Source organism: Urocampus carinirostris, chromosome 5 (assembly GCF_059441175.1).
Source record: "Urocampus carinirostris isolate Australia breed hairy pipefish chromosome 5, RoL_Ucar_1.0, whole genome shotgun sequence".
Lineage (NCBI taxonomy): Eukaryota > Metazoa > Chordata > Actinopteri > Syngnathiformes > Syngnathidae > Urocampus > Urocampus carinirostris.
Genome location: NC_142353.1, coordinates 20,109,206 through 20,134,450, shown reverse-complemented (window position 1 = coordinate 20,134,450; position 25,245 = coordinate 20,109,206). Strand labels below are relative to the sequence as shown.

Genomic DNA, 25,245 nt, shown 5'->3' with positions numbered 1-25,245 from the left:
ACAAAAAAATGCATGTTTATTTTTTTTAAATTAATATATTTTTTTATGAATGAAGTTTTTATTTACCCCTATGAGGTGCTGATTAATACACACTCTCTCTTTAAGTAATAGATGAATACAAGTGGAAATTAAAATATTTACGCAGGGTCTCCAACCTTTTTCAAGCTGAGAGCTACTTTTTGTTACTAATAGTGCAAAGGGCACTTTAATATGAATTTCTAAAATTGTCACAATTAGCTCAGTACTCCTTTCACTCCTTGTCAGTCAGTCAGCGAACCCCCGCATACTCAAGGCAAGCACTATTTGACTCTGGTTCCCGTCTGTCCTGTCCTCACCTGTATCCTGCTTGTCTGTCCCTGACTTCCCGATCATCTCCGGCTACTTGACCCGTTTTTGCCCATCGACCACGATCCGATCTCCCGCTCTGGCTACTGACCCGGTTTTGCACATCGGCCACGTTCCGATGGCCCATCCCGGCAACGCCACTCGTTTCCACATTCTGACCACGCTCCGATACCGTGAGCATCTTGTTCCTCCTGTTCAGAGAGCACCAAATCGCTTGTCTCCGCACCTGACTTCCTCGCTTCTCCAATAAAGCTTTGTGTGAAACTGTCAGTATCAGAACAGATACAGGACCCAATCACGTGACGTTCTCACACAAGCCCTTTATTTTATGGGAAATGGGGAGTCATGCACGTTAGGAAGCCGGTCTGGCGTGGAAGGACAGGACGCCAGAGAGCGACAAGATAGATAACGAATCAGGGTAACGAAAATAAAAAGGAGAAACTAGACGGGAACCAAAACTGGAGAAACTAACCATCAGGACAAGAATAGACGGAGAACAAAACTGGAATCCGAAATTAAACAGTACAAAAATAAACGGGAACAATACCGGTCTGCAGATATCACAGGAAAACAGGACAGAACCCACGTCTTGTGGGGCAGAAATTTGTTGACGGGCTGATACTGAAGCAAGAGAGCGCTGAGCTTTATATACACAGAAAGTCAATCTCAACGAGCCGCAGCTGCGCAACACGGGCGGGACCAATTGGACACCATGGCAACGGTGACACACACGGGCGCAGCCAATTGAGCGACCATGACAAAAACGTTATGCATTTGGGTCTACCATCTGTTCTGGTTTTGACAAAAATAGCAACTTAGCTAGATGGCTAGCAAAATATTTAAGAATCAACACAAGGAAGCCAGGTATAACATTGAAACCTTTATTTCCTACCATCTCAAAAACAACTTTGCATATCTAAAATTGACTTTTTAATTTGAGAGCCACGAAATAATCATGGCTGATCTTGGCATTGAACAATAGCAACGTACTCTCTCGTACACGCACAACTCACACACATGTATTATTTCTAGGGACAACACTGCAATTTGGACACGAATGACAATAATGGGGCGTACCAGCTCATTTATTTTCTTACATAATAAAAAGGAAAACCAAACAACATGGAGACGCACACGCACTGCAATAATGGAGAGACTCTTTACAAGCTTTTCAAATCATGAAATATTGCACTTATTGGCCCATTTGCACCTTGCAGCGAACGCTGCGAGCATGCTTTTTAATTTTTTTATTTTAGCATATATACACGTATATACGTACCACACACATATATTTGTATTTAATACGGGGATATAAATATATTCTGGCCTACACAAAAACAATCAAACTTAATTTCATCTGACTTTTTTTTGGCACACGAATTTTATTGATTGCAAGTGTTCAAAACAGTGTTTCTCAACTGGTAGGTAGCGACCCAAAGGTGGGCCGATATACTTTGCCATGGCAAAATAATGCCCAGAAAAAATACTGAGGGTCAATCACACTTTATGACACTAGAGGGAGATGTTGACACACACCATTTCATACCACAGAAAAAGACAGGTACTGTTTTTTTACACGTTGAGCATGGCCAAACGCTGATGAGGCAGATAGCCTATGAGATTTGGTTGTTTGGTTGTTTGGTAGATTGGTTGGTTGATTGGTTGGTTGGTTGATTGGTTGGTTACCTTAACCCTTATGGTCTTTGGGGCACCATTTTCTGTGGTGTGTCTTGGGCAAGTGCAGCCTGGTGTCGTCCGTCCATCCCTCTCCGGGCCAATATGAGTTATGGATTTTAGTATATTGACGACAGAGTTACTGAAGTGAAGTGTTTGGATTTCATTAAAAAAAAAAACAGATAGCTGAGCTTAAAAGGGCCAGAGTGTATGTTTAGACAACAAGATGTCACGTTATTGCGTCGTGAAACTGAAAACGAGTGCTACAAAGCACAATGAAGAATACAAACTAGGGAGGCTCGAAGTGAGCAAACCGCAAAACTTCTCATTTTTTTGCCAAGCCTTTTTGTTTATTTTGGGTACCCTTAGGCTCATGTTATGTCAAATAATTGCATACGTCTCAAGTATATTTTCTTTTATAAATTGCACATTTATATGGATTACATGTGTTTTTGGTTACATTGTTATTTTTTAACATGAATATGGTTTTGCTGGTCATTGTGGGGTTTTTAGTGTGTGTATGTGTGTTTTTTTAAACGTGGATACATTTGAAAAGGTTTGTCTTTGTTCCAGCAGAAATGTAGGCTACAAATGAGCGTGCATGTAAACACCAAAAGAACATTTGACCCACATTCTCTTCCCTCTAAACAATGAATCACACGAGAAACTAACCAACAAACGATGATGCAATTTCGACCTAAGGCCTGTCCAAATGGCGAACCGAATGTCGGACTTTACTTTAGCAAGATTAATAGTTTAAATAGATAGCTAATTGTTTTGAACGATTTATTTTTTGAGTTGAATTGTGAACTTTGCATAGGATTTTCCTCAAACTAATTATTGTAAAACCTAAAAAAAATTAATAAGATAAGGTAAAACTAAACTTCAAAACGTCGGATCAGGAAGTTTTGGAAGAGTTACCTGAAAATGTTGAAAATGTTTTCAGTAGTAAGCCAAATTTTGGCTGCACAATCGGTACTGACTTGATGTTAGCATAATTAGTCAAGTAACTAGATAGTTCATTTAAGTTAATTTATTCATTTTTACAGTTCCATTTCATATTTTGCGTGATATTTGCCTCAAATTTTTAACTATAAAAACTCAAAGAACAGAAAGGACGTTCGGAAAGATAATTTTTACTTCATTCAAGCAGATTGCCAAATATTGGCTCGGATCATGCTTTGCCCCCTAAGATTCGATCTGCAACCTTAGTGGAACTGTTATAATGTAGGCTTAAACCACACTTCTATTGCATAGCTTATGAATAACCTATATTTTATGTTGACAATATCTGTGTATTATTTGCTATTGCGACATCTATTGCAGCCTGGTCATCCTGGAAGGGGAATTACCTCATGGTGGTCCCTTCTCAAGGTTTCTTCATTTACTTCATGTTGAGGTTTTTGAGTTTTTCCTTGCCCTCATGTAGGTTTCAGATCAGTGGATTCTGTCATAATAGTCTGTAGTTTGCAATAGTCTGTGCAGCCCTTGGAGACTCCTTGTGATTAATGGCTATACAAATAAATATAACTTGACTTGACTTGATTTGGGCTGCAACTTGTAATTAGAGCTGTACAATGGGTCCTGACGACATACCAGTTGAGAGCCACTGTTTTAAAAGAACCTAATTTGCCTTGAAAATCAAATACATAAATACATATATAAATAAATGAATAAATAAAGACAACTTGATACCGTTCGTTTGCAGTGCCTTCAGCGCTCACTAGTGCACGCTCTTTCCCTTTTAGAAACTCCGTATGGAAAACTATGGCTGTCAATTCCCACTCTCCACTCGGTTCTTATAATGTGTAGTACTTGTTCACCTCCCGTGCAGTGTCACTGTGTCTCGTGACTACGTTTAAAAAGCTATTCTACATCTTGGCTATTTTAAATGATTTTTTTTTTTTTTTTTTTGACGACATGCTAAAATGTTAATAGGTGAGGAAAAAATAAAAACATAAGACTGAGGCCATGTTGGAGACAAAAAGGCCACTCTCTGAACTTCTAAAAGCTCCCCGAAAGTTTATTCACAAACGCACATAAATTTATTAATGAGCGATCTATTTGCCTATGATTTAAAGGGGACATATAAGAGTTCACTTTTTAATAGCTCGTGTTTGAATAGTGGCCAACAGGCTCGCTAATCAGTTGATTTTCGCCATTTTTTGTGAAGTTCGTTTACAATATTACCGACTTCATTATTCATTACCATTAAAATCAGTGAAGCCTTTCGGAAAACCTTTGTCACAAGATTGTGCGAGATGTCAAAGCTACAATGTAGGCAAAGTTGGAGTGTTAGCAATTATAATTATTATTATAAGTAAATATGCTAGCAGCATTAACTTCTGATAATGTTTGCATATTGAGAAGTTTTTTTTTCTAGTACACCGATTAATAAAGTGCAATTGATCCTATAGACTTCATGGGGAAATATTTTATAGTATAAATTAGCCAATCGAGGCTTTTCACTGGCTAGATTTCCTGCAAGTTGCTAAATTGGCAGTACTCAGTGGTCAATAGTCTGTTTTACATGGATACTTTTTTTTTGATACAAATGAACATATGTGGTCACTTCTTTATATAAGACGTGATCTATTAAGTCCTGCTGTTTACATGCCTTGATTGTGTAATCAGATGAGCTAAAGAGATGTTTTTTTCTTATATATACAGACGTTGCCCAACTTACGAACAACTTGCATGTGTTCTATTCTACAAGTGTAGAGGAGGTGTTGCAAAAATCCCTCCCTGGCGTTGAGGTGAGAGCTAACTGGTCAGAGAGGTCCTGGACTTCAGCACACACTTCATTGAGTAGCACAAACACATGAACCAAGGTGGTGTCTGATGACAAAAACAAATCTAATATGTGTTATACTTGAATAACTAATTTCACCTAGTCAAGGTACAAAAAAAAGTTCAGCTATGATATTTGAAATTTAATTTAGGACACACTACAGAGTACAGTGGCCCTTCTACATACGAGCTACTATAGTTATGAGAAATTTAAGAGGTGTTTCGAGCAAAAATCTTGGCCTGACATACAGACGCTGCCCGACTTACGAACGAGATAGGTTCCGGACAATCGTTCGTGAGTTGAATTTGTAGGTTGCTGCAGTGCTATATTTTGTATGTTTAAGGTTTATATAAGTATGTTTGAGGCTTGTATAAGTAACCTGTATTGTTTTGTAACAGAAAATAAACATTTCATATAGTAATATGCTCTATAAAGATAAATAAAGCTAAGTTTAATTACTTAAGATCTTCCAGAGGTCCTCCTAGGTGGAAGAGAGTGGACGAAAGCTATCCAACCATTTTTTTCAACCGCATCAATCTTTCTTATTCTATGTTCAGTTGAAAAGAAATGGCTCGCTTCTTCTTTACACTTTACACCATATTGAGTGGATGCACGAGATATTAAACAATAAAAACGTCAAAGTTTTTAGCGCGCTGGAGATAGTATAGACAGTATAGAATGTATACACACGAACTAGGAAGAGGAAGCGGATTTCTTCTTCCGGGTGGATGCTGGTTGATCTCTCACAGCGCCACACGCCAGTAGCGTCGGAAAGATGCACTCAAGTAATACCCTGTACTCGGAAAAACTTACAGCAATGTCCGGATATTTTTTGACATGCCGAAAAAAATGATCGTATCTACCATTTTTTGTAAGTCGATTGGTCGTAGGTAGGGGAGCGTCTGTATATATATTGTGTTTTGCACGTAAAAATGGAAATCCACCGCCTAATAATGCCAAAAGGTTAGTATGAGTGTTTGTAGCTGCTAACCGTCACCAACGTAATATGGTAACATTGCATTGCCTCTGGTCAAATTTGCTCACATGGTAATTTCATATGCTTCGTCATAATGCTTGTTTTTATTTTGTAATAAATAGAGTTTGAAATAGCTCAAGACGGATCCAATACACTTGAGCCTTTGGTGTGTATTGGATTTTGTTGAATACATTTCACTGACTGGTTGATCAAGACAATATTGTAAAAACATTTGACTAATATGTCTCCTTTAAATAAATTACACAACATATCGACTATGGTTTCTGATTTACTTTGGATGCTTTACAATGAAGTTGACCATAAACGTGGAGCTTATTGATAGTATCTCATCCTGTAACTTCTTCTTATTTGCTCTTGTTAGAAGGCGACAAAGGTTAGGTGCTAGGATGCTAGGGTTTTAGTATATCTATTACTAAATGGTCCTGATGGTTAGGGGGAGTGGGGGCCACAAAAACAACATACTGTAAGTAGAATTAACAGTTGCAGCTTGGTTGTTGGAGGGGAGGAGCACTGTCTGTCAGTTTGGCGGTGGGCGCTCCCGCAGTGACAGCCGGGTCGCCGTCCAAGCTGTCGGACATCTTGTCGCAAATCAGGTCGACGAGGCGCTCGAATGTCTGCGTGACGTTGATGTTGCCCTTAGCACTCGTCTCGAAGAACTCAAAGCCTTTGACAAGCATTTAATGAGAATATTAAAAACCTTTTAGTACATGCATTTTCTCTTTATTTGTTTTATTACATTCTTCTAAAAACAAATAGGGGGGGTGGAACGATGTAAAGGCTTGTAACACACAAATATAGTTAGATATGCAGTGGTACCTTCTTATATGAGCACCTCTAAACACAAAAATTCCGGTGTACGAATTTTATTTGCAATTTGTTCTCCAGCATCAGCTTGTCTAGTTTGGCATGTAGAAAAAAACTGTGCTGTAAATTGTGTGTATGTTCATTTAAAGTTACAGCAACTTTAATTTTAGGTGCATGGTAAGTGCATAAAACCGCAGTCTCTCGATCTCATACCTGAGTGCTAAGTGCTGGTAATAAACTTGATTTTTATTCATTCATTCATTCATTATTTGCACCGATTATCCTCAGTAGGGTTGCGGAGGTGCTGGAGCCCATCCAAGCTATCTTCGGGCACTGGGCAGGAGACACCCTGAACCGGTTGACAGCCAGTTGCAGAGCAAACAGGGACAGACAACTTACTCGCTCATTCACACCTAGGGATAATTTGGACCAGCCAATTAACCTGACATGCATGTTTTTGGAATGCGGGAGGAAACCGCAGTGCCCGGAGGAAACCCACGCAAGCATGCGTATAACATGCAAACTCCACACAGGAAGGTTCGTTCTCATGACCTCAGAACTGTGCCGCACATGCGCTAATCACTGCGCTGTCGTACTGCCCCTTGATTTTTGATATCATCTTATTTATCTTAGGACTGTGTTTTTTTATGTTTAATTATTATGTGAATGTATTTGTAGCGATCAGAAAGATGTGTTTTGTAGCTATTTAGGGTTCACTTGGATACTTTTTAAGGACGTGAATGCATCAAATATCCATCCATTATCTGCACCGCTTATCTCCAGTAAGGTTGCGGGGGTAATTATTGTTTACTCACCTCAAACTCATATTGTGTGCTACATGTGATGTAAAAACAACATGAGGTGTGTTTTTGTCGTTATTGTTGTAATTTTGTGTCTTATTAGCCACTACAATAACACTTCCTAACTCAGACATTACTGCTGTAATTACTGAATACAGTCAAGGCCAGGGGTGTCGAACTTATTTTATCTCTGGGGCCACATGGTAGCAAAAAATCAACCTCACGGTGACCGGACTGTTAGGTTAATGGTATAAAAACTTTGCCTTAGCTGTAAGGCTGGGATCTTTCAGAGGTTTACAACTTAATAACAATCATAATTCAGTGGTATATGATTCAATTATACAACGATTATTGAGGTTTTTCTTCGCACTGCACATCAGTGTATATTGTAAAATTGCCTTAAACAGCACATCCTCAACTTCCTTTTTAAATAAAATAACAGTGGGATGGCCATTTTCTCAAATGTTCTATGGTTAATAAAAATACTAAAAAAGTAATGCTACAGTGGGTGGTTTGGGAGTCGTGCCTGCCTTTGGTAACATCCAGTTGACACATTTAAACTCGCAGGTTATGGACTTGACATGATGTGGCTCATTTTTCTCTTGTGCTTCTCTCAGCATCGGTTGATGGGATTTATCTGACCCACAGGCCATACGTTTGACACCGCTGACTTAGGCGATAGTAAGTCGTTTGTGGTTAATTGGTATATAGGTGTTTATTGCAAAACTGGTCAGACACTTCCTGCTTGATCTGTTGTTACCAACAAATAAATATGCCTTGTATGCCAAGCATTGCTGTTTCCGGGTTAAAATTATCATTTTTAACACACATTTATAGCGTTTTAACTATGAAATGAGTTAACTTACTCACTGCTCCTGCTTCAGGGCTTTAGCCATATTTTATCAGTTAGCATTCGAAAATATTTGTTCCGCAGTAAATATACCTAGAAATGCAGTGATAGTATATCTCATGGCCGATTTGTAATTTCGTTCAGGGAGCAAAGCGCAAAAAGTTTTTTCTCACACTTACCCAGCTGTTCCGCCAAAAGCCTTCCGCTATCCACCGACACGACTCGTTCCTCTTCCATATCACACTTATTACCAGCCAGCACCACTTGTGCATTATCCCACGAGTATGTTTTTATTTGGGTCGACCTGCGAAAAAAAACACAGGAATGTACTGTTTGTTCGAACAACAGACAAATTGCTTTTTGGGTCGCCGTATGGAACAGAATATTTTCAGCACAAGCCGATAAATGGGCAGGACGTAAAGTCGGTTCGCCATTTGGACAGGCCTTAGGTCGAGATTGCATCATCGTTTGTTGGTTAGTTTCTCGTGTGATTCATTGTTGAGAGGGAAGAGAATGTAGGTCAAATGTTCTTTTGGTGTTAACATGCACGCTCATTTGTAGTTTAATTATTTTTTTCTTCATATTAGTGTTATTAAGGAAGAGTCGAAATCACATATGAGTCTATGAAGCCCAATTTGTGCATACATTATGGTTTAGGCTTTTATGGGTTATTGTCTTAAGAGGTGACCACCGTATAGCGTGGAAATAGTAATAGTTTATTACCGAAATATATGTCCCTTCTATCTCCAAGTGGCAGCAATTTTAGGACTGGTATCAGCCAATTTTAAGTATTTTGACTGACAATTATATAATAAGACAAATTAAAGAGTGATTGATTTTTCAACCCAAAAAGTGTGTTCCTACTATTCTGTGCTTCTGTAATATGAAACAGAAAACAGTTTAGGGGCAAAATGCATGAGCTTTTTGTGTATGATTGTAGTTTTTGCAGGTTAGCCCTTGCTTTTACTGATTGCGTATTCATGCAGGAAAATGCCTGCCCAAGATCAGAAGCCAGATTTTGTACCAATACAAACTAATAGTTGACATGACTAGTGACAAAAAAACAACCCCTTGTACACGGAGAATAGCCTGATTGCAGGCACAAGCACAGCGACATTTAAGTTTTCTCAATGGATGATGTCATTCATGTGACTCACAAATATTAACCAAGTACTGTGCTTGTTGGTTCTCAGCACCAAAAGTTTACATGCTGTGGTCATACGTTGCTTGCCAAAAGCATGGATACACACTGAATGTGTATGGATACGATTGTTGCATGTTTGCCTCGGGGACAGAATAAATGGAAATGTCGTTGAGGAATCAACCAATACACATGAGGTTTGTTTAACCTGTAAGACGGACTTTGCATGTATACTTCGTCTCTGTTCTACAAGTCCACAATAATTTGTGGCACCAATGAAGATAAAATATTCAAGAGTGTTCTCCATTCAGGCCCCGATGCTGTGGAATGCTCTTCCCCTGAGATTCGAATAGCAAACCTCAGTGGAAATGTTTAAATCTAAGCTTAAAACACACTTCTATTCCAAAGCATATGAAAAACCATTATCTTATGTTGACAATATCTGTTTATTATTTGTTATTGCAACATTCATTTCAGCCTGGTCATCCTGGAATTGGGATTACCTCATGTGCCTTCACAAGGTTTCTTCATTTTCCTCATGTTGAGGTTTTTGAGTTTTTCCTTGCCGTCATGTAGGTTTTAGATCAGGGGATGGTGTAATAATAGTCTGGTTTGCAATAATCTGTGGTCCGTTCAGCCCTTTGAAACTCTTTGTGATTAAGGGCTTTACAAATAAACATGACTTGACTTGAATGAGCACACGCAATTGCATCATTCGAATGGGTGTACTGGCAGGAGTATGGAAAATGAGAGGATTACCCCAATCGATTTAATCAAACTACTCGGAGTCAGACTAAGACCTTAATTGGATTTCAATCATAATCTGATTTTTTTAGGGGTTCTAAGGATGTCCAAACACTGTCTAAATTTGAACATTCAAAATTAGGCCGTTTCAACACAATGCAAAGGGCTCCTGGTCATCAGATGTCGCTTACACAAAATGTTGTGTTACACACCAATCATTCCAGGATGAGCGTGTGATCGCAAATCATACAACAGTAACTCAAAATTTCTGTGACTTTGTCCTATTAGTTTATAAAAGCTATTGCATTGACTTTTTGCATCAACTTTGAAGTCATTGCCATTGCTTCTAACTTTTGTGTCACGGTTGCCATAGCTAGTCCTGTGAATTTGCCTGCGTTTGATCTTGTTTTATTTTTGGCCTGATTTGTTTGATTTTGACCACTCTTTTGTTTGGATTTCACTCCTCTTCCGCGACCATCGATCCCCGGATCGAGTGTGCGCGCATTCCTCCTCTCCCTAATAAATTGTGAGTACATTAGGCTATTGGGTTCTAAATTCTGTTTCCTGCCCTGGTTTGTGACATTTTGTGTATAAATTAGTTGATTTACCTCGGAAAAAGTGTGATATGCCTGCAGTTGGCAGATGTTAAGACCGAAGCTGCTTTTTCATGCACCAGCTCCCGCAACCAGCAGATAGCAGACTGCCGACACCGCCCCGCACCCGACTAACCTGGACAGAAGGTCTGGTTGTTCATTCATGATTTTTGTCTGGCTGGAGTGTAAAAAAACTAGGGCCGCTCTTCATTGGAGCTTTTGGGGTGGAGGTAGTCCAATAACCCTGTCTCTATAAAGGTTCGCCAACCCTGCATTCCAAGTTTAAGAGCTAAAACCTATGGAAAGTGGTCCTTTAGATTCTCCTGCAGGGGCTCCTCCGCCGCCTAGACTGCTACTCTTCATTGGACCATTTGGGGTGGAGGTAGTCAAATAACCCTGTCTCCATAAAGCTCCGCCAACCCTGCATTCCAAGTTTAAGAGCTAAAACCTATGGAAAGTGGTCCTTTAGATTCTCCTGCAGGGTCTCCTCCGCCGCCTAGACTGCTAGATGGTGAGCCAGTCTACAAGGTTCGAGAGATTCACTTTTTTTGTAGATTGAAATATTTTGTATTACTCATTATTTATTTTTGTATTATTAAGAATATTGTATTATTATTATTATTATTATTATCATTATTATCATCATTATTATTTAAGATCTTGTTAAATCCTGTACTTCGTGGTCTTGTCGCCATGGCGTTTTTGTTGTTGTTCAATCTATGTGTAAGTAATTATTTCGCCTCACTTTTTTGATCAGTTTGAGTTAGTGTTTTCAAACCTTGTAGGGGCCATGCGTCACAGAGACTGCTTTGATGTAACCTTGACCAAAGTGTTAGTAAAAATCCTAAAACTTTGTTGGTCACTTTCTACCAATTCTTCTGTAAATAAATCATTTTTTAAAATCTTACTTTTGTGTCTACTTTTAGGATATATAACTACCCTGATCAGACCAAAACATAACAGCTACTGCTCACTTTTGTAAATACACTAGTAAAATGACCTCAGAAAAAGCGTAACGTGCTTGTACTTAATAGGCTTTTATAGAAACCAATTTCCAAATATCAAACTAATTACCTGTTTTTCTCATTCTTTTCTCCACTTCTTTTGCTCCAGTCACTATTCTCAGAAAGAGACGTCACTTGATTTGCATAGCAAGCATTGCCAAGGCATTGCTCCAACTATTCTAATCATAAAAGGTACTTTTAGCCAAAGAGGGCACCCAACAGTTGGGCGCCCTTGGTCAGTGAGGCGCCGTCAATGACACTCGAAGAGTGACTTTGTTTATTTTCAGGCAGTCCTTGTGACTTAATGGCACATTCAGAGGAATAGCTTAAGGAACCGAAATCTCCAGTTGTGCTGCAACCCAACTGATATGTAGGCCAGTGAACACGGCGGCCTCCAAAAAAGCAAGAGAGCAAAAGAGGCCAAAGGAAAGCCAGACATTTTCACTTTGCTTACGTAAAACGTGACTCACTTTAGTGGGAATAAGCGCACGTGTGGATCTAAGGGAGCGGCGGAGCTACAATAGGGAGACGTTGGTTTCACAGACAGGATATGATGACGTCACCCGGTTTAATACAGCAACTGAGGAAAGGACGGTTGCCATGACGATGCCATTTTTTTTCTGGTGCTATATGTCGCAGGGTGCAGCGGAAGCGGATTGAATGTGAGAGGCACAAAAAGTCGATGCAGGGTGCGGTGCAGACTGTCTTGATTAAATGCAGTGTAACTCAAAACGGGGAATGAAATACGGGATGGCAACACAATGCAGCATTTTTGTGTTGTTTGGGTGTTTTAGGATTAGATTAAGACCCAAATTTGCTTGACAGATGGTTTATTTTGTGTGTTTTATTGGATTCATGAGTGGCAATTCCGTTTTTGGCAAGTAATAACATTGATACACCTCTTTATATTTAGTTGACATGATGAACAATTAAGCAAATCAATTGATAAGGGGAAAATTGTTCGTCATGTATCGATTGCACAATTGGCGAAAGAATAAACCCTGAGATTAAATCTGACAGTCCCATGACGCCATTGAAAAAAGGAACGAGTGTCCATACCTAATTTTCATTGTCAGTTCAACAAGGTGCTCCTTGTTTAGTTTGCTCATTCTGACAGAAATAGATTATGATATTTGAGACAGATAGCCGATAGCTGCGTTGCATGTGATGCTAAAACTCTGACCAATACTAAATGAATTCTATTATATTCTAAATTACTCAATTGCAAACATATTTACTGGGGGTGCGCAGCACGATTTCTTTCTGACAAAAATGACCAAAAGTGTCGTTCAAAACTGGCATTAACTTCAAGTATAGTTTCTGCACAGCCCAGCTGCTTATTTTTCATTTTGCACACAAGAAGGAAGGAGATGGAGGACGCAGCTAAAAGTGGAACCCTACCAAGACATTTTCTCTTTAGTCCATGTTAATATGAATATGCCCTCACGATTACAGAGTACTCTACGGTTCAGCACTTCGTAACACTGTGACATTTAATCCATTTGTCCCTACAGTCCATTGGTTGGCGCTAATCAGTGTGTGAAGATAATTTCATTTGCTTTTATTACTATTTGACAATGGCGAGTATGGTAGTGTGACTGTTGCATTAGACTGCGCCGGCTACGGCATCATCGTCATCACCTGAACCCTCTGACTCCCTTTTTATTGTCAGTATTCACTGTCCTGTCTATCAAAAGACAAATCCTCCAAAAACTATGTTTTTATATAAAAAGTGTGGGAGAGGGACTGCTTTTAATCATAACAAGTCATTTTACTTTAAGTAATAATGTCGAACATCTGTAGCCTTTTCTTGTTATTTGCATTTTAGATCTCTCAGCAGTTTTACTACACTTACTACCTTACTACATTAATTTATTAGACATTTTTTAATTATTTTTCAAAAAAATATTTTTCTTATTTTTTTAAGTAAAAATACATTAAAATGTACAATGTTACAATATTTTGTCTTCACTGCAGAAATTTTTGCAGATTTATTTTCATTTGTATTTATTTACAACATTTTTACAGAGAAATAAAATGAAAAAAACTTGACTGAAGACTTTTGAAAAAACAAAACCTTTTTTTGCCAAATAAAAAAAGAAAAAAAATGTACATTGAAAGTAAATGATTTAACACCAATTTAACGGCCAGCATTTTTGTCGCAATATCAGATAATTGTACTCATTTAAAGGAACATAGTGTATTATGTAGGGCCTTCACTTAAAAAAAAAAACAGTATTGACTTGAATAAAGAGCAAAAATACATGAACTACCGCCATAAGCGTGCAGTTTTTTAAATACACTTAAGTAGAGTTATTTTCTTTTTTTTTACAAGACACGGGGCTCATCTATAAGGATCTTCATGGTACAGGTACCCAAAAACCTTTCGAAAAACTGGTCATGATATGAAATGAAAAATTGTGCGGTTTGGCCACTTTGAACCACCGTAGTTTTTATTCTTCCTTATGCTTTTTAGCACTCATATTCACTTGCACTGCACAAGAATGCGACATCTTGTGATCAAATATTACACAGTGCCCTTTTAAGCAAGGTAGTGCATTTTTTATTTATACTTTTTACCATTTGAGTCAGCAACCCCAAAAATCAATACAAAAATCAGTTTACCAATCCTGCACGGCGCCAAAAGATTCCTCGTTGGTGATGTCATACATGAGGATGAAGCCCATCGCGCCGCGGTAGTACGCAGTTGTGATGGTCCGATAACGCTCCTGGCCTGCCGTGTCCTACAAAGACACACAAAAGTATACACACAATGACATATGCAGAGAATACTAGCTGTCCGTGGCAATCTGATTGCAAGAGAGCATAAACTATAATAGACACAATGCACGGGTTTAATGGCATCCTCTGTATTGAGCTCACGACAAAGGCATTATTGTTGCAGCGTTCCGCACAATAAATCTGAACCGACATAGAACAGCAGAACACAAATTCATTTTCAGCATATACTCCACAATCCTGAAAACTGTATGAACCAAGTCAAAACCTTTGTTTGTATGCAGTTATTAAATAAAAATAATAATAATAATAAAACATTCATCCTTTAAATAGACAAACAAGAAAATTGTCTAAAACTCCCTTAGATAGAGGGAGCACTGCTGCACGGCCTGAACAGTTGTATTATTTTTCTCTTAAAGTATCCTAAACAAAAAAAAACAAGTTAAAAAAAGGAATTATATGTACAGTATTCTGTGGGTTATCTGTTTTGGATCTTTAGCATGTAATAATAAAAAAATGACTGATATATAATAGTCTGTAGTTTGCAATAGTCTGTGGTCTGTGCAGCCCTTTGAGACTCCTTGTGATTTAGGGCTATACAATAAAAATGACTTGACTTGACTTGACTACAAGGCCAGAGCATATCATAATACTTTCGACATCCTACGCTTATTAGAAGCTTTTCCACCACTTAGTTGGAGTTAACTGTACAACTTAAAGCACAAAGAGAATAATTACTTCCACTGTATATTTAAATGAAAAAACATACTTTTTTTTCTAAAACATCACTTGCTTGCCTAGGGCCAATGCTAGTCAAGAGTTGCCATTTTCAATGTTACGGGCAAATAACATTTACTCCGAGATTTTTATTTTTTCGAATTCCAAATATTCTAACAGAAAATACAATTTAAAAAAAGAATATTCACATATTTATTCTGTTTCCATTTTGAGTATGACAGGCATTGCACTACACTGCTCCTAAGTAGTTAAAATCTGTAGATAATAGTTGTCTAAGGTGGCCAGTATGGTATGGTCCTATTTTACAAATTTTATTCCTTGCTTTTCTTTGAAGTAATATCTAAATCTCAGATACAGATAAAAAAAAAATGCCCAAAAATTATGTTGTAGTTGTTGTGTCTATTTTTTTGGGGGGTTGTTCACAGGTTCACTGTTCACGGATCCCTTAATCGCCTGGGTCAGCAAGGCACCAATGAGGACACAACTCTGGACAGCTTTCTCACTGCTCACGGTTCCTGGCCTAGGTTTGGGTTGTGGCAAAGTTGGCACCAGTCCATTCCTTGATGTATCCCCCCAGTTTTTTTTTTCTGTCTTCCTCTACTTCTGCCCCCATGTACTGTGCCCTGGAGAATGATTTTGGTCAGTCCTACTGCATCACATCTCCATGGGCTGGATTTTTTTTCTACCTCTGCTTGGAGAGTCCATGACTTGCAAACGTTAAGTAAGATGGAAGTAACCAGCGCTTGATCTTTGATTTCAGTGCAAGGTTCTTGTCTCTCCAGGTCGGTTTAAGTCCGTCAATTGCTGTTGTTGTTTTAACTACTCCTGCCGGGACCACTCTTCTGATATAACTGCTCCAAGACACTTAAATTTGATGTCAAGTTCAAGCCCTTGTTGATAGATGGTGATGCTTTTCGTGATACCTTGGAGATTGATGGTCATTACTTCCGTTTTTATCTGTGCTGATTGCCATCCCATACTGAGTCTATGCTTGTTCCAGGCGGTTGACGAGATCTATGAGTTCCTGGTCTTTTCTGGCAATATCATAAACAAAACCGAGGTTAGAAACATGATTTCCCTCAATGCTAACTATGCCTTCATGTTGGTCAAGGGCTTTGGTCATGATCCTCTCTAGGAAGATGTTAAATGAAGTTGGAGAGAGAAAGCATCCTCGTCTCACTCAACTTTAGTTTGAAACCACCTTTCAATTGTGCCATTGATCTGTACCAACCTGTTAGCATTGGTGTACAGCTGTTCATGGTCTGAACTAGTTTCTAGTCCATGTTGTACTTCGGATGTTGTTGTAACATCTTGTATCAGATGTACTGATGAAAAAACTGCTTCCCTCCCTGAAGTCTGCCTGTTTTTTTGCAAGGGTATTTTCGGCCTGTGTTTTCGGTATGTTCGGTAGGTCCTTGAGCCGAACTTTTTTTGCATGGCTAATCAGACGAATGGTCCTATCGAACAAATTTCTGCCTGGCTATGATTTTAATCATGGTTTTGAAACACAATCTTGGCTAGGGCACCACAATGGCCAGGGTTGAATTCCTGCTCATGCAGAACAGTGTATAAAATGCGGAGACAGTCGCCTACTAATTGCACTTTGAGCTTTGAAATATCAATGAAAATGCTAATGACAGTGCTTTGATGTGCTTGATTGTATTAAGGGGACGTGCCGGCCAGCGCAATTTGTTTACCTCTTATCCGGTTTGCCAGAGTTACATAACGACAACATGAGGCCCGACGTTTGCGCCAAACAGTTTGTTCCGCCCACGGCAAAGTGTGTTTAGTGAAGAGCGTCTGTCTGTGAATCATGATGGAGGACTTTTTTTGGGGCTGCTCCACTTGGCGCCGATTCGCCACACGTTGCCATCCGTCGCCTAGCGCATAGCTAGGGCTAAAAATTTTGCACTGTGGCTTGGGGCCCATAATGACCTTAACTTTGAATGGATTGATTGAGCAAAACCACAAACACGCACACAATAGTGACTTTTAATTGCTTGCAATGAAAGAAAAAAAATCTACTAGGGACCATAAGCGCTTCATTACCTCATATGGGAAAAAAAAATGTCAGTACTCGAAATATTTTGAGTTTGAGCACTAAAGAAGGCTACGAACCAGCAAGGAGTATCCAGAGTAAAGGCCCACATTAAACCACACCACCTACATTGGATATTACCGAATCTTACTGCAATATGTATTCTGTGTAGCACTATTTAGTTATTCTATATAACACGCTACAGTGGGCATTTGCACGTCACACTGGGTATTTGTATATTGTATTCTTTTGGCTTTATTATTGTACTGTTCTCAGCTCAGGGATGCTGCTGGAAATGTGAATTTCCCAAAGCGGATGAATAAAGTATCTATCTATCTATCTATCTATCTATCTAATCTCAAACGGATTATGGTCGAGCGCAAAGGTGTCACTTTATTTCAATTATCCTTGCTACATCATTCTGTCTATCTGATATGCGATCTGTGTGATAGATTGCATGCATAGTGATTTGATGTGTAATGATGTGTCCAAGGGAGGTCTGGGAAAATAAATTATGATACCAGAAAAATTAATGTAGTTTTTTTTTTTAATTGTAGTATACTGCAAAATCTCAAATCCATAACCAGCAGGCTCAAGGACACCATCTTCCATCAAGCTGTCAGGAGTCTGTACACTGCCCTTGCTACAACCTCCCCCTTGCAGTTACTTGTTATTTATGTTGTGTCCTATTTATTGCATGTTTGCACACGAGAAAGATAAAGTTATTTCATCTGTGCTGTATGTTGTGCACGCAGGATTTTGGACAATAAAGTTAAAAGTTGATGTTCGAAGTAGGAAGTGGACAGATTAGGAGTTTGGGATGGTTTCTGAATGCCCTTTCAAATATAGTGAACCCTCTTGACCTGTCTTTTTTTAATGTTTCTCTATAACTGTATTAATTGTGTGCTAAATAGATTTAATGAGTTTTTGTCATTCTGTAGCCTTTATATTTGCGAGAATATGCGCATATTGGCTAAATCCAATATGAAGACAACCTGGGAGTTAGGTACTTGAAAACAAAAAGAACAAATCTTACTGGATGGCCAAAAGGCAGTTGAACGCGAATTTTCAGCACTTGACATGCTAATTACGATAACGAAAACGCACACAATAGTGACAAAAAGAAAATGCACTGAGGACGTTTAATAAGCGCTATTGACAATCGTGCTTCTGTGGCTAGATTATGCAAGATGGGTTTTGGGGGGGATTTCATTAGAGGAAAGCTAAGTACATTGCTCCACTGATTTGTTCTGATTTAAAAGACAAGAGAATGACTGGGGGAGAAAAAAAACGAGTGCTGAGTTGTACAAATCGGTAAAAACTGGGCTTGAGGCTCACAAAATCGATGCAAACAGCTGGCACTATCAAGAGGGCGCAGAAATTTACTTTTGGTAAATTGAAAAGGATGAAAAGCAGTTTTCTTCTGTAATTTTCCAGAATGTAGATGAGCAATTCTCAAGTGGGTGTAGGTCCAGGCACTGTAAGATAGTGGAAATTAAAAAAAAACCAGCAACAATAATAATGGATAATAATAATTTATTATCCATACAATTAAATGATTGTTGTTGTTTGGGTACACATTTTATTAATATTTTGTGTATGTTGTCTTATTTTTTATTAACACTTGGGTCCTTTGGAATGGGTAGAAACATAAAAAAGTAAATGTAATTTCTTCATATGGGAAAAAAGTTTTCAGGACTCAAACAATTCGGTGTCTAAAGATCGATCAGAAATGGATTATGGTCGAGTACTAAGGTGTCACTGTATTTATCGCGAAAATCATTACCCTCAGTCCAATTGGTAAGCTATCTATGTGCTAGATTGTGCGTATGGTTATCTGATGTGTCATGTTGTGTAAAAAAGGTTTGGGAAAATAATAAATGATATCAGAAAAACAGATGTGGTTTTAATTGTAGTAATAGTGGGAAGTGGACAGATTAGAATATTGGGGTGGGTCCTAAATGCACTTTCAACTATAATACTTCTTCTTATTTTCTGTTTTGCTATTCGTTAAAAGGTTGTTTTTCTACAACTGATATTATTCCTGTTCTATATTAAATGTAACCCATAAAATCCAATAGGTTTCTGTCATTCAGCAGTCATTACATTTACAATAATCTGAGTTTATACCGGAATCTGGTCTGTCACCTTCCTTCAGAGGGCACCAACCGGGTTTGGAACTGGACAAACCAGAACCCAATCTCCAAACACCCGTCTCTAATCATCCCAAGACTTTGACTGCTTTGGGCACACACTATGTCAGGTCATTGGATTTGCAAATTCCATGCCACTTCCATCCTGTCATCTCTCACCATGCCAGGCATGTTTTTTGTTTGTATTTAAAACATTTTGCTAGTTTAGTTTAAGATCTGGCTTGCTTTTTAATAGTATAAAAAATACCCTCCATTCTATTCCAGCTTCCCTGCATTTGGTTCCTCCCCCGCGAACGTGACAATTAATGTGTCTGCTCAATCCAATTCAAAGATATTCAGGCAATATTTTGAGACCAATAAGAACAAATCATACTGGATGGTCAGGATACAGTTAAACCGCTGGACCTGCTAATTGCTGCAGAATATTCTCACTGGGACAACAGATCACAAAGAAAGAAGAGATGGATGATGAAGAAAGAATGTATCAATGTGCTTCCACAACTCCTGATTGAAAAACCTTCGGTTCATCTTCAATTTCACAAAGACAGGAAGGCGTCAGTGTGTTCTTCCATTCCCGCTGTGCGCTAAGCTAACACTTGGTCTGTGCTTAGAAATGTTTGGACTTCCATCTGCCCCCCCAATTCCAATGAGTTGACAAAGCACAGAGACAAAAATATTTTTTTTCTAAACAGAGGATTTGTTTTTCCTGAATCAACAGTAAAGTGGATGTGCCAGACCCCGCTGTACATCTTGTAGGATTGACTTATAATTTTATCTCGTTCAGATTCACAGTGAAAACAGTTTATCACAATTGAGAGTAAATATTTGCGCATACAAATACATTAGATTTACTGTGAACCAATCACAATTCAGATTGAAAACATCAGTTCATCAAACTCTTAATACAAATAAACTCCAATCTGTCATGACATGATCTTTGAGCAGCTGTGGTGTCATTTTCATTGGACAGTGAGTGGCACAATGCCCGCTTGCTCAGTGTACCGAAGACCTCCATGACCCCTCGCCTGACTAACTATTGGAATGTCCACTTTGATACTTGAACATACTGGATCTCCGAACGATTGCCTGTCTATAAGGGTACATTTGTTTGCCTCTGGTGTTCCGAATACTGTTGCCCCACTGCCTTTATTTGAGTGTCGAGTCGGGTTTCCCTTAACTGCTTGGGTCGTAGGGGCATCATTGCCTATGGTGTGTCTCCAGCAAGTACAGCCCGTTGGCGCCCATCCTTTTTCAGTGTTCAAAGCCCTCATAAAATGTTTTGTTTCTTTCAAAATGGGATAAGAATAAATAAGATCATTTTATGACGTATTTCAAGATTCTTTTTTAAGAAACAAAACGAAAAATAATTTTTAAACTAAGTATATTTTTTTTCTAGTGGAACAAGAAACTTTTACTTCGAGAGATGATTATATGACAAATGTTACCAACCAACCTTTTTGGAGAATATTTTTTTAAAAGGATGTGTTACCGTATGTATGAAGCTGACTCCACCTATCCAGCACTCTTGTGGGGATTAGCAGTTGAGTAAGAACAAATGAATGTGGAGTGCCCCACTACTTCCTGAACTACTATTTCCCACCTTTGTGTTTCTTGGCTTTCATAAATCGGACAAATTGATTAATACCTTTGTAGCTAGCCTTTGTTGTCATGGTTACTGAGTTTCGGCGCACCCGGATTGATCACATGGTCCAATCACGAAGGATAGGATACAAAAAAGCGGTTTTAAAGGTATTCCAAACAGGATTTTTTTCAACCAGGCACAGAATGTGTAGTGTTCCTCCCCACAATTATGCAAAAATATTTCAAAATATTTCACGCGCTAGGGGACTCGAGAAATTTTGTCTCACTGTTGACACGTCTGGCTTGTTTGCAGTAGAGCTGTGGGATCATTGAAGTAACACAAGACTTTCAAAATGGCAAATTCCATTAACACAACTTGTGAGGCGACCTCCAAAGCAGACAGTAATTATAGTGAATAGTGATTGCATAAAGCTATTTTTTTTTTGAAAGTAGACGATTTTGGATTTTTGTTTGTGCATTTTGCCGCATGTGTAACTGTTGGTATGATTTTGTTTGTCCAGCTCCTCATTGACGTCGGGGCTGCCGAGGGATTTCCTGTTTTATTTGCTCCTGGTTGACGTTCGTAGGCTGCGCACGATGTGTGTTTTGTATGGCTAGCATTGCATAATCCCTGGTTAGCCTGGCTACTTACTGTGTGTTTCTTTGTCAGACAGCCTCACGTTTTTCCAGCAAGGATGCGGCCACTTTTTGTTGATCGTCCTGCTTATCCCCCCCGTTGGTAGCTTTCTGTATGTCTTTTTTGCCAGTTAACCCCTTTCTGGCTGCTCACCCTTTTTTATACCATTACTGCATCCACCTGCAATGCAACATCTACGCTTTCCGCACCAAAACGACCGAGACCAAGCATAAAACACCCGTAACATCTTAAACTAATGAACACATAAAACAACTAGCTTGCAAGAGTGCAATGTTCCTCCGAATATATCACAGATAAGGAAGACGTGGACAAAATAGCATGTCTTCAAAATGCAGAATATGGGAAAATAATTGGAATATACATATATATATATATATATATATATATATATATATGATTTTTGCAGGTTTGGGAAAATAAATTATGATATATATATATATATGAGATAGATTGTGATTCTTTGCAAAAATCATGAACTATCTTGCACATGAGAAACTAAGGAAAGCGAAAAACATTTTGTACCCATATTTGGAGCTTGATCCTCTTGTCGTTTTTGTAGACCGTCTTGACTTTGAAGTCGATGCCGACGGTGCTGACGAAGGCGGAAGTGAACGCGTCGTCAGCGTAGCGGAAAAGGAAGGAGGTCTTCCCTACGCTGCTGTTGCCGATGATGAGTAGCTTGAACATATAATCAAAGTTTTGGTCGCCCCCCTCTCCCTTCCCTTTTGCATCCTGAATAGTAGCCATCTGCAGGAAAAATGATAAGCCATGTAAGGTGCATGAAAAGGAGGGCAATATTTTTGTGTTTTTTTTAATGGATTCATTATTTATTGTGCTGCTTCTTTTCTAAGGAGTCCCACACAGCAAGTATGCAAATGGATAAAACAAACAACTACAAATCATTTTTGTTTGTGGCTCAACCTTGGCAGACAGCTTGGAGTCATTCAAGGATTTTTGGTTTGATAGTTTTGTTTTTTTAGGGTGTCATTTACACTATTTTCACAACAGCAAATGGAGAGAGCCAGCGATACAGACTCAAGAAGACATTGTATCTCAACAAGTGGGTCACGAGTTAAGAGTGGGTAATGGACCAGTTTTTCGTGGGTCACAGACTGTTGAATTGTAAATATATAGAGAACTTAAAACGGAATAAATAATTGAGGGTTGATTACAGTCCTTCACAGTAAATGGTGATAATGTCCTGCAAATGTGAATTGGCAACCACTATTTCATACCACAGAAAAAAAAGATACATTTTTACACCACAGAAAGATTTCTTCTTATTAATTACGGTTTTTACCACTAGGAGTCGCTAAATAATACATTATCATTTTAAAAAGAATTTTGTTACTTAAATTTTTTTGATTTTTGTGGTTATTTTGGTTTTTATAATCACGAGAATATGTTATACCATCGCTAGTGCCAAACGGGACAATCATTTCATGAAATACATTTTTTAGGTGGATTTTTTTTTTTTACGTATAATTTGTGTTGTAGCTTGTTATTAGGGCAGAATGGTTGTTTCTCAAGTTTGACAAATTGAGAACTATTGCTATAGGACATATTTGATATTTTAGCGATTTTAGGTAAGTATGTGGCTTAAAACCCAAACAAGAAAGGTGTCTTTTGAATGTCATTTTCAGTTAATAGCCCCTAAAATACAAGCATACTTACCATTGTATGGTGCATGTTTGTTTGCTTTCCTTGATTTTTTTATTTCACAATGTTTACAAATCAACTCAAAATTAAACAATGAATGTGAAGCATAAAAAGTTTACTGGTTAAGCAGTTTTTTTAATGACAGGAAGACAGTACATGATGGGGGCTCCGAGTGACAGGCTCTGTCAACCACAAAGACAGCTTCCTCAAAAAGGGGCACTGGGTGATTACATACAGTATATAATACAAAAACATGTGTTAAAAGTAACTATTAAGAATTGATCAGAACAGGTAGGGATTTAATATCTGAAGTCACTCCCCATGTTTTCCTTGCGAGTTGAAAAACCATAGATGACTTCTGTCCCTATTTTGAGTGGCGTCTAAATTTTAAACTTATCATAATCTAAAACCAAAACAACATTATGGTCTGTTTGTTTTTGTTATTTTGTATTAAATGGCCCACAGTATTCCCTATCCCTATTGCAGTCACAAAATCAATGTTTTATGTAAACACAAATGTTTGTGTCGCTATGTTCTTCTCGCTTCTGCATCAGCAGACAATGACATGAAAAGACACACATGCACAGATGCACACATTCACAGTCATGTTTGCTCCAAGGTGAACTATGCAGGCAAAGCAACGCATTCTGTCAAGACAAACGTGTGCCGCCGTTCAGTGTGATATAAAATCAAATATCATCCATTGAGCATGATCCGTTAACAAGGGTACAATATAGGGGCTGTTATTTACACCAATCTAGTTGCGTTAATACTATATATCAGTGTTTCCAAACAAATGACAAAATGTGATGTGAATTGTATGGGGGGTTGGAGGGTATTTAGAGGATGGTTTGTGGCGGCAGGGGCATACCGGCTAACAAGCTAGCGAGGTCATTTCATGACGATTCATGAGCCATTAATAGATACATCTAGTAGACATGCTGATAAACAAACCTCTCTCCAAGGGCCTTGGCTCGAGTTCAGTCTATGTCAAAATGATCCTCGTTTTGGTTTATTAAATATTTTTCTTGGGTTTTATCGTAGTTGTTGTATTTTTCCTCTTCTTACCCCACTCCGCGTCGCTCGTTGGCTGTGTTGAAGCAATTTCAGCACCAGGGAGCTGTTCCCATCATTTCCCCCCTCCCTCACGCTTTGCTTTACCCCGCCCGTTGCAAGCCAGTGTATGACGGCATTGGCCGCTATACATCATGGGGGTTGAAGTTTTTCCACGGGTTAAACTTTAACCGTTAAAGGAAGAATTGCTGCGTTTATGTAATTGATTTAAAGGTTGGGAAAGGAATATATTTTTACCCCACCTCTGACACACTTGAAATTATTTAAAATGTTTTCTTATTTGATCAAACAACAGAAAAAAACGAACACCAATGCATTTATCACGTGACTACTTTTATGTCCCTACAACTATGATGACTTTTGGTTGATTTGGTCATTTGCCTAACACGCAAAAGGTCACTGATCGAGACTGGGTGGTAGCATATGCCTGGACACCACTGGAAATGGTGCCCCTAACACAGTACTGGTTAAGGGGTCCAACCAACTGACCTTACACTGTAACAGTTCTACATATATACAGTGTAAATTCTTTATTCGCAGATTTGTACATAGCGTTAACCTAGGCCCTATCTCCCAGGAGAACGTAGGAATTCGGAAACATCCAAATTGATCCCCGAATTTGCAACCCCGGACAGTGATTAAAACAGATTACGAAATAAAAGGGTCCCAACTTGAGTGACATTGTCTATTTGAGTAAACATTTTTTGTTTTTGTCTTTATTTACTCTGAAACTTTACTTCTCGGGTCTCAGACGGCCCCTTACTCTTTCCGGAACACGGCAACATTCTAACTTCCCGCTTCCCTCGAACGCAACATATCATACTTTGGGAACTTCAGGGTAGGTTATTTTTGTGGCATGGAT

The 25,245-nt window shown here is 38.6% G+C and overlaps 1 protein-coding gene across 1 annotated transcript; it reads right to left on the bottom strand.

Annotated features, from left to right (window-relative positions):
- Window positions 1-1,205: 1,205 nt before the first annotated feature.
- Window positions 1,206-24,431, bottom strand: rab3c (RAB3C, member RAS oncogene family). The gene is made up of 5 exons (XM_088336114.1): window positions 24,264-24,431; window positions 22,173-22,397; window positions 14,369-14,487; window positions 8,441-8,565; window positions 1,206-6,471 (listed from the first exon to the last, which is right to left on the bottom strand). Exons 2-5 carry the CDS (start codon window positions 22,395-22,397, stop codon window positions 6,281-6,283), a joined length of 660 nt encoding a protein of 219 aa, XP_088192240.1. The 5' UTR covers window positions 24,264-24,431; the 3' UTR covers window positions 1,206-6,280.
- Between the last annotated feature and the right edge of the window lie 814 nt (window positions 24,432-25,245).

Coding starts and splice junctions, on each gene's coding strand:
- rab3c (XM_088336114.1), bottom strand. CDS start 22,397: ATGGCTACTATTCAGGATGCAAAAGGGAAGGGAGAGGGGGGCGACCAA. Junction 14,488..22,172: donor GGATCAAGCTCCAAATATGG/GTACAAAATGTT, acceptor GTGTCTTTGTAG/GACACGGCAGGCCAGGAGCG. Junction 8,566..14,368: donor TTTGGCGCCGTGCAGGATTG/GTAAACTGATTT, acceptor TTTTTTTCGCAG/GTCGACCCAAATAAAAACAT.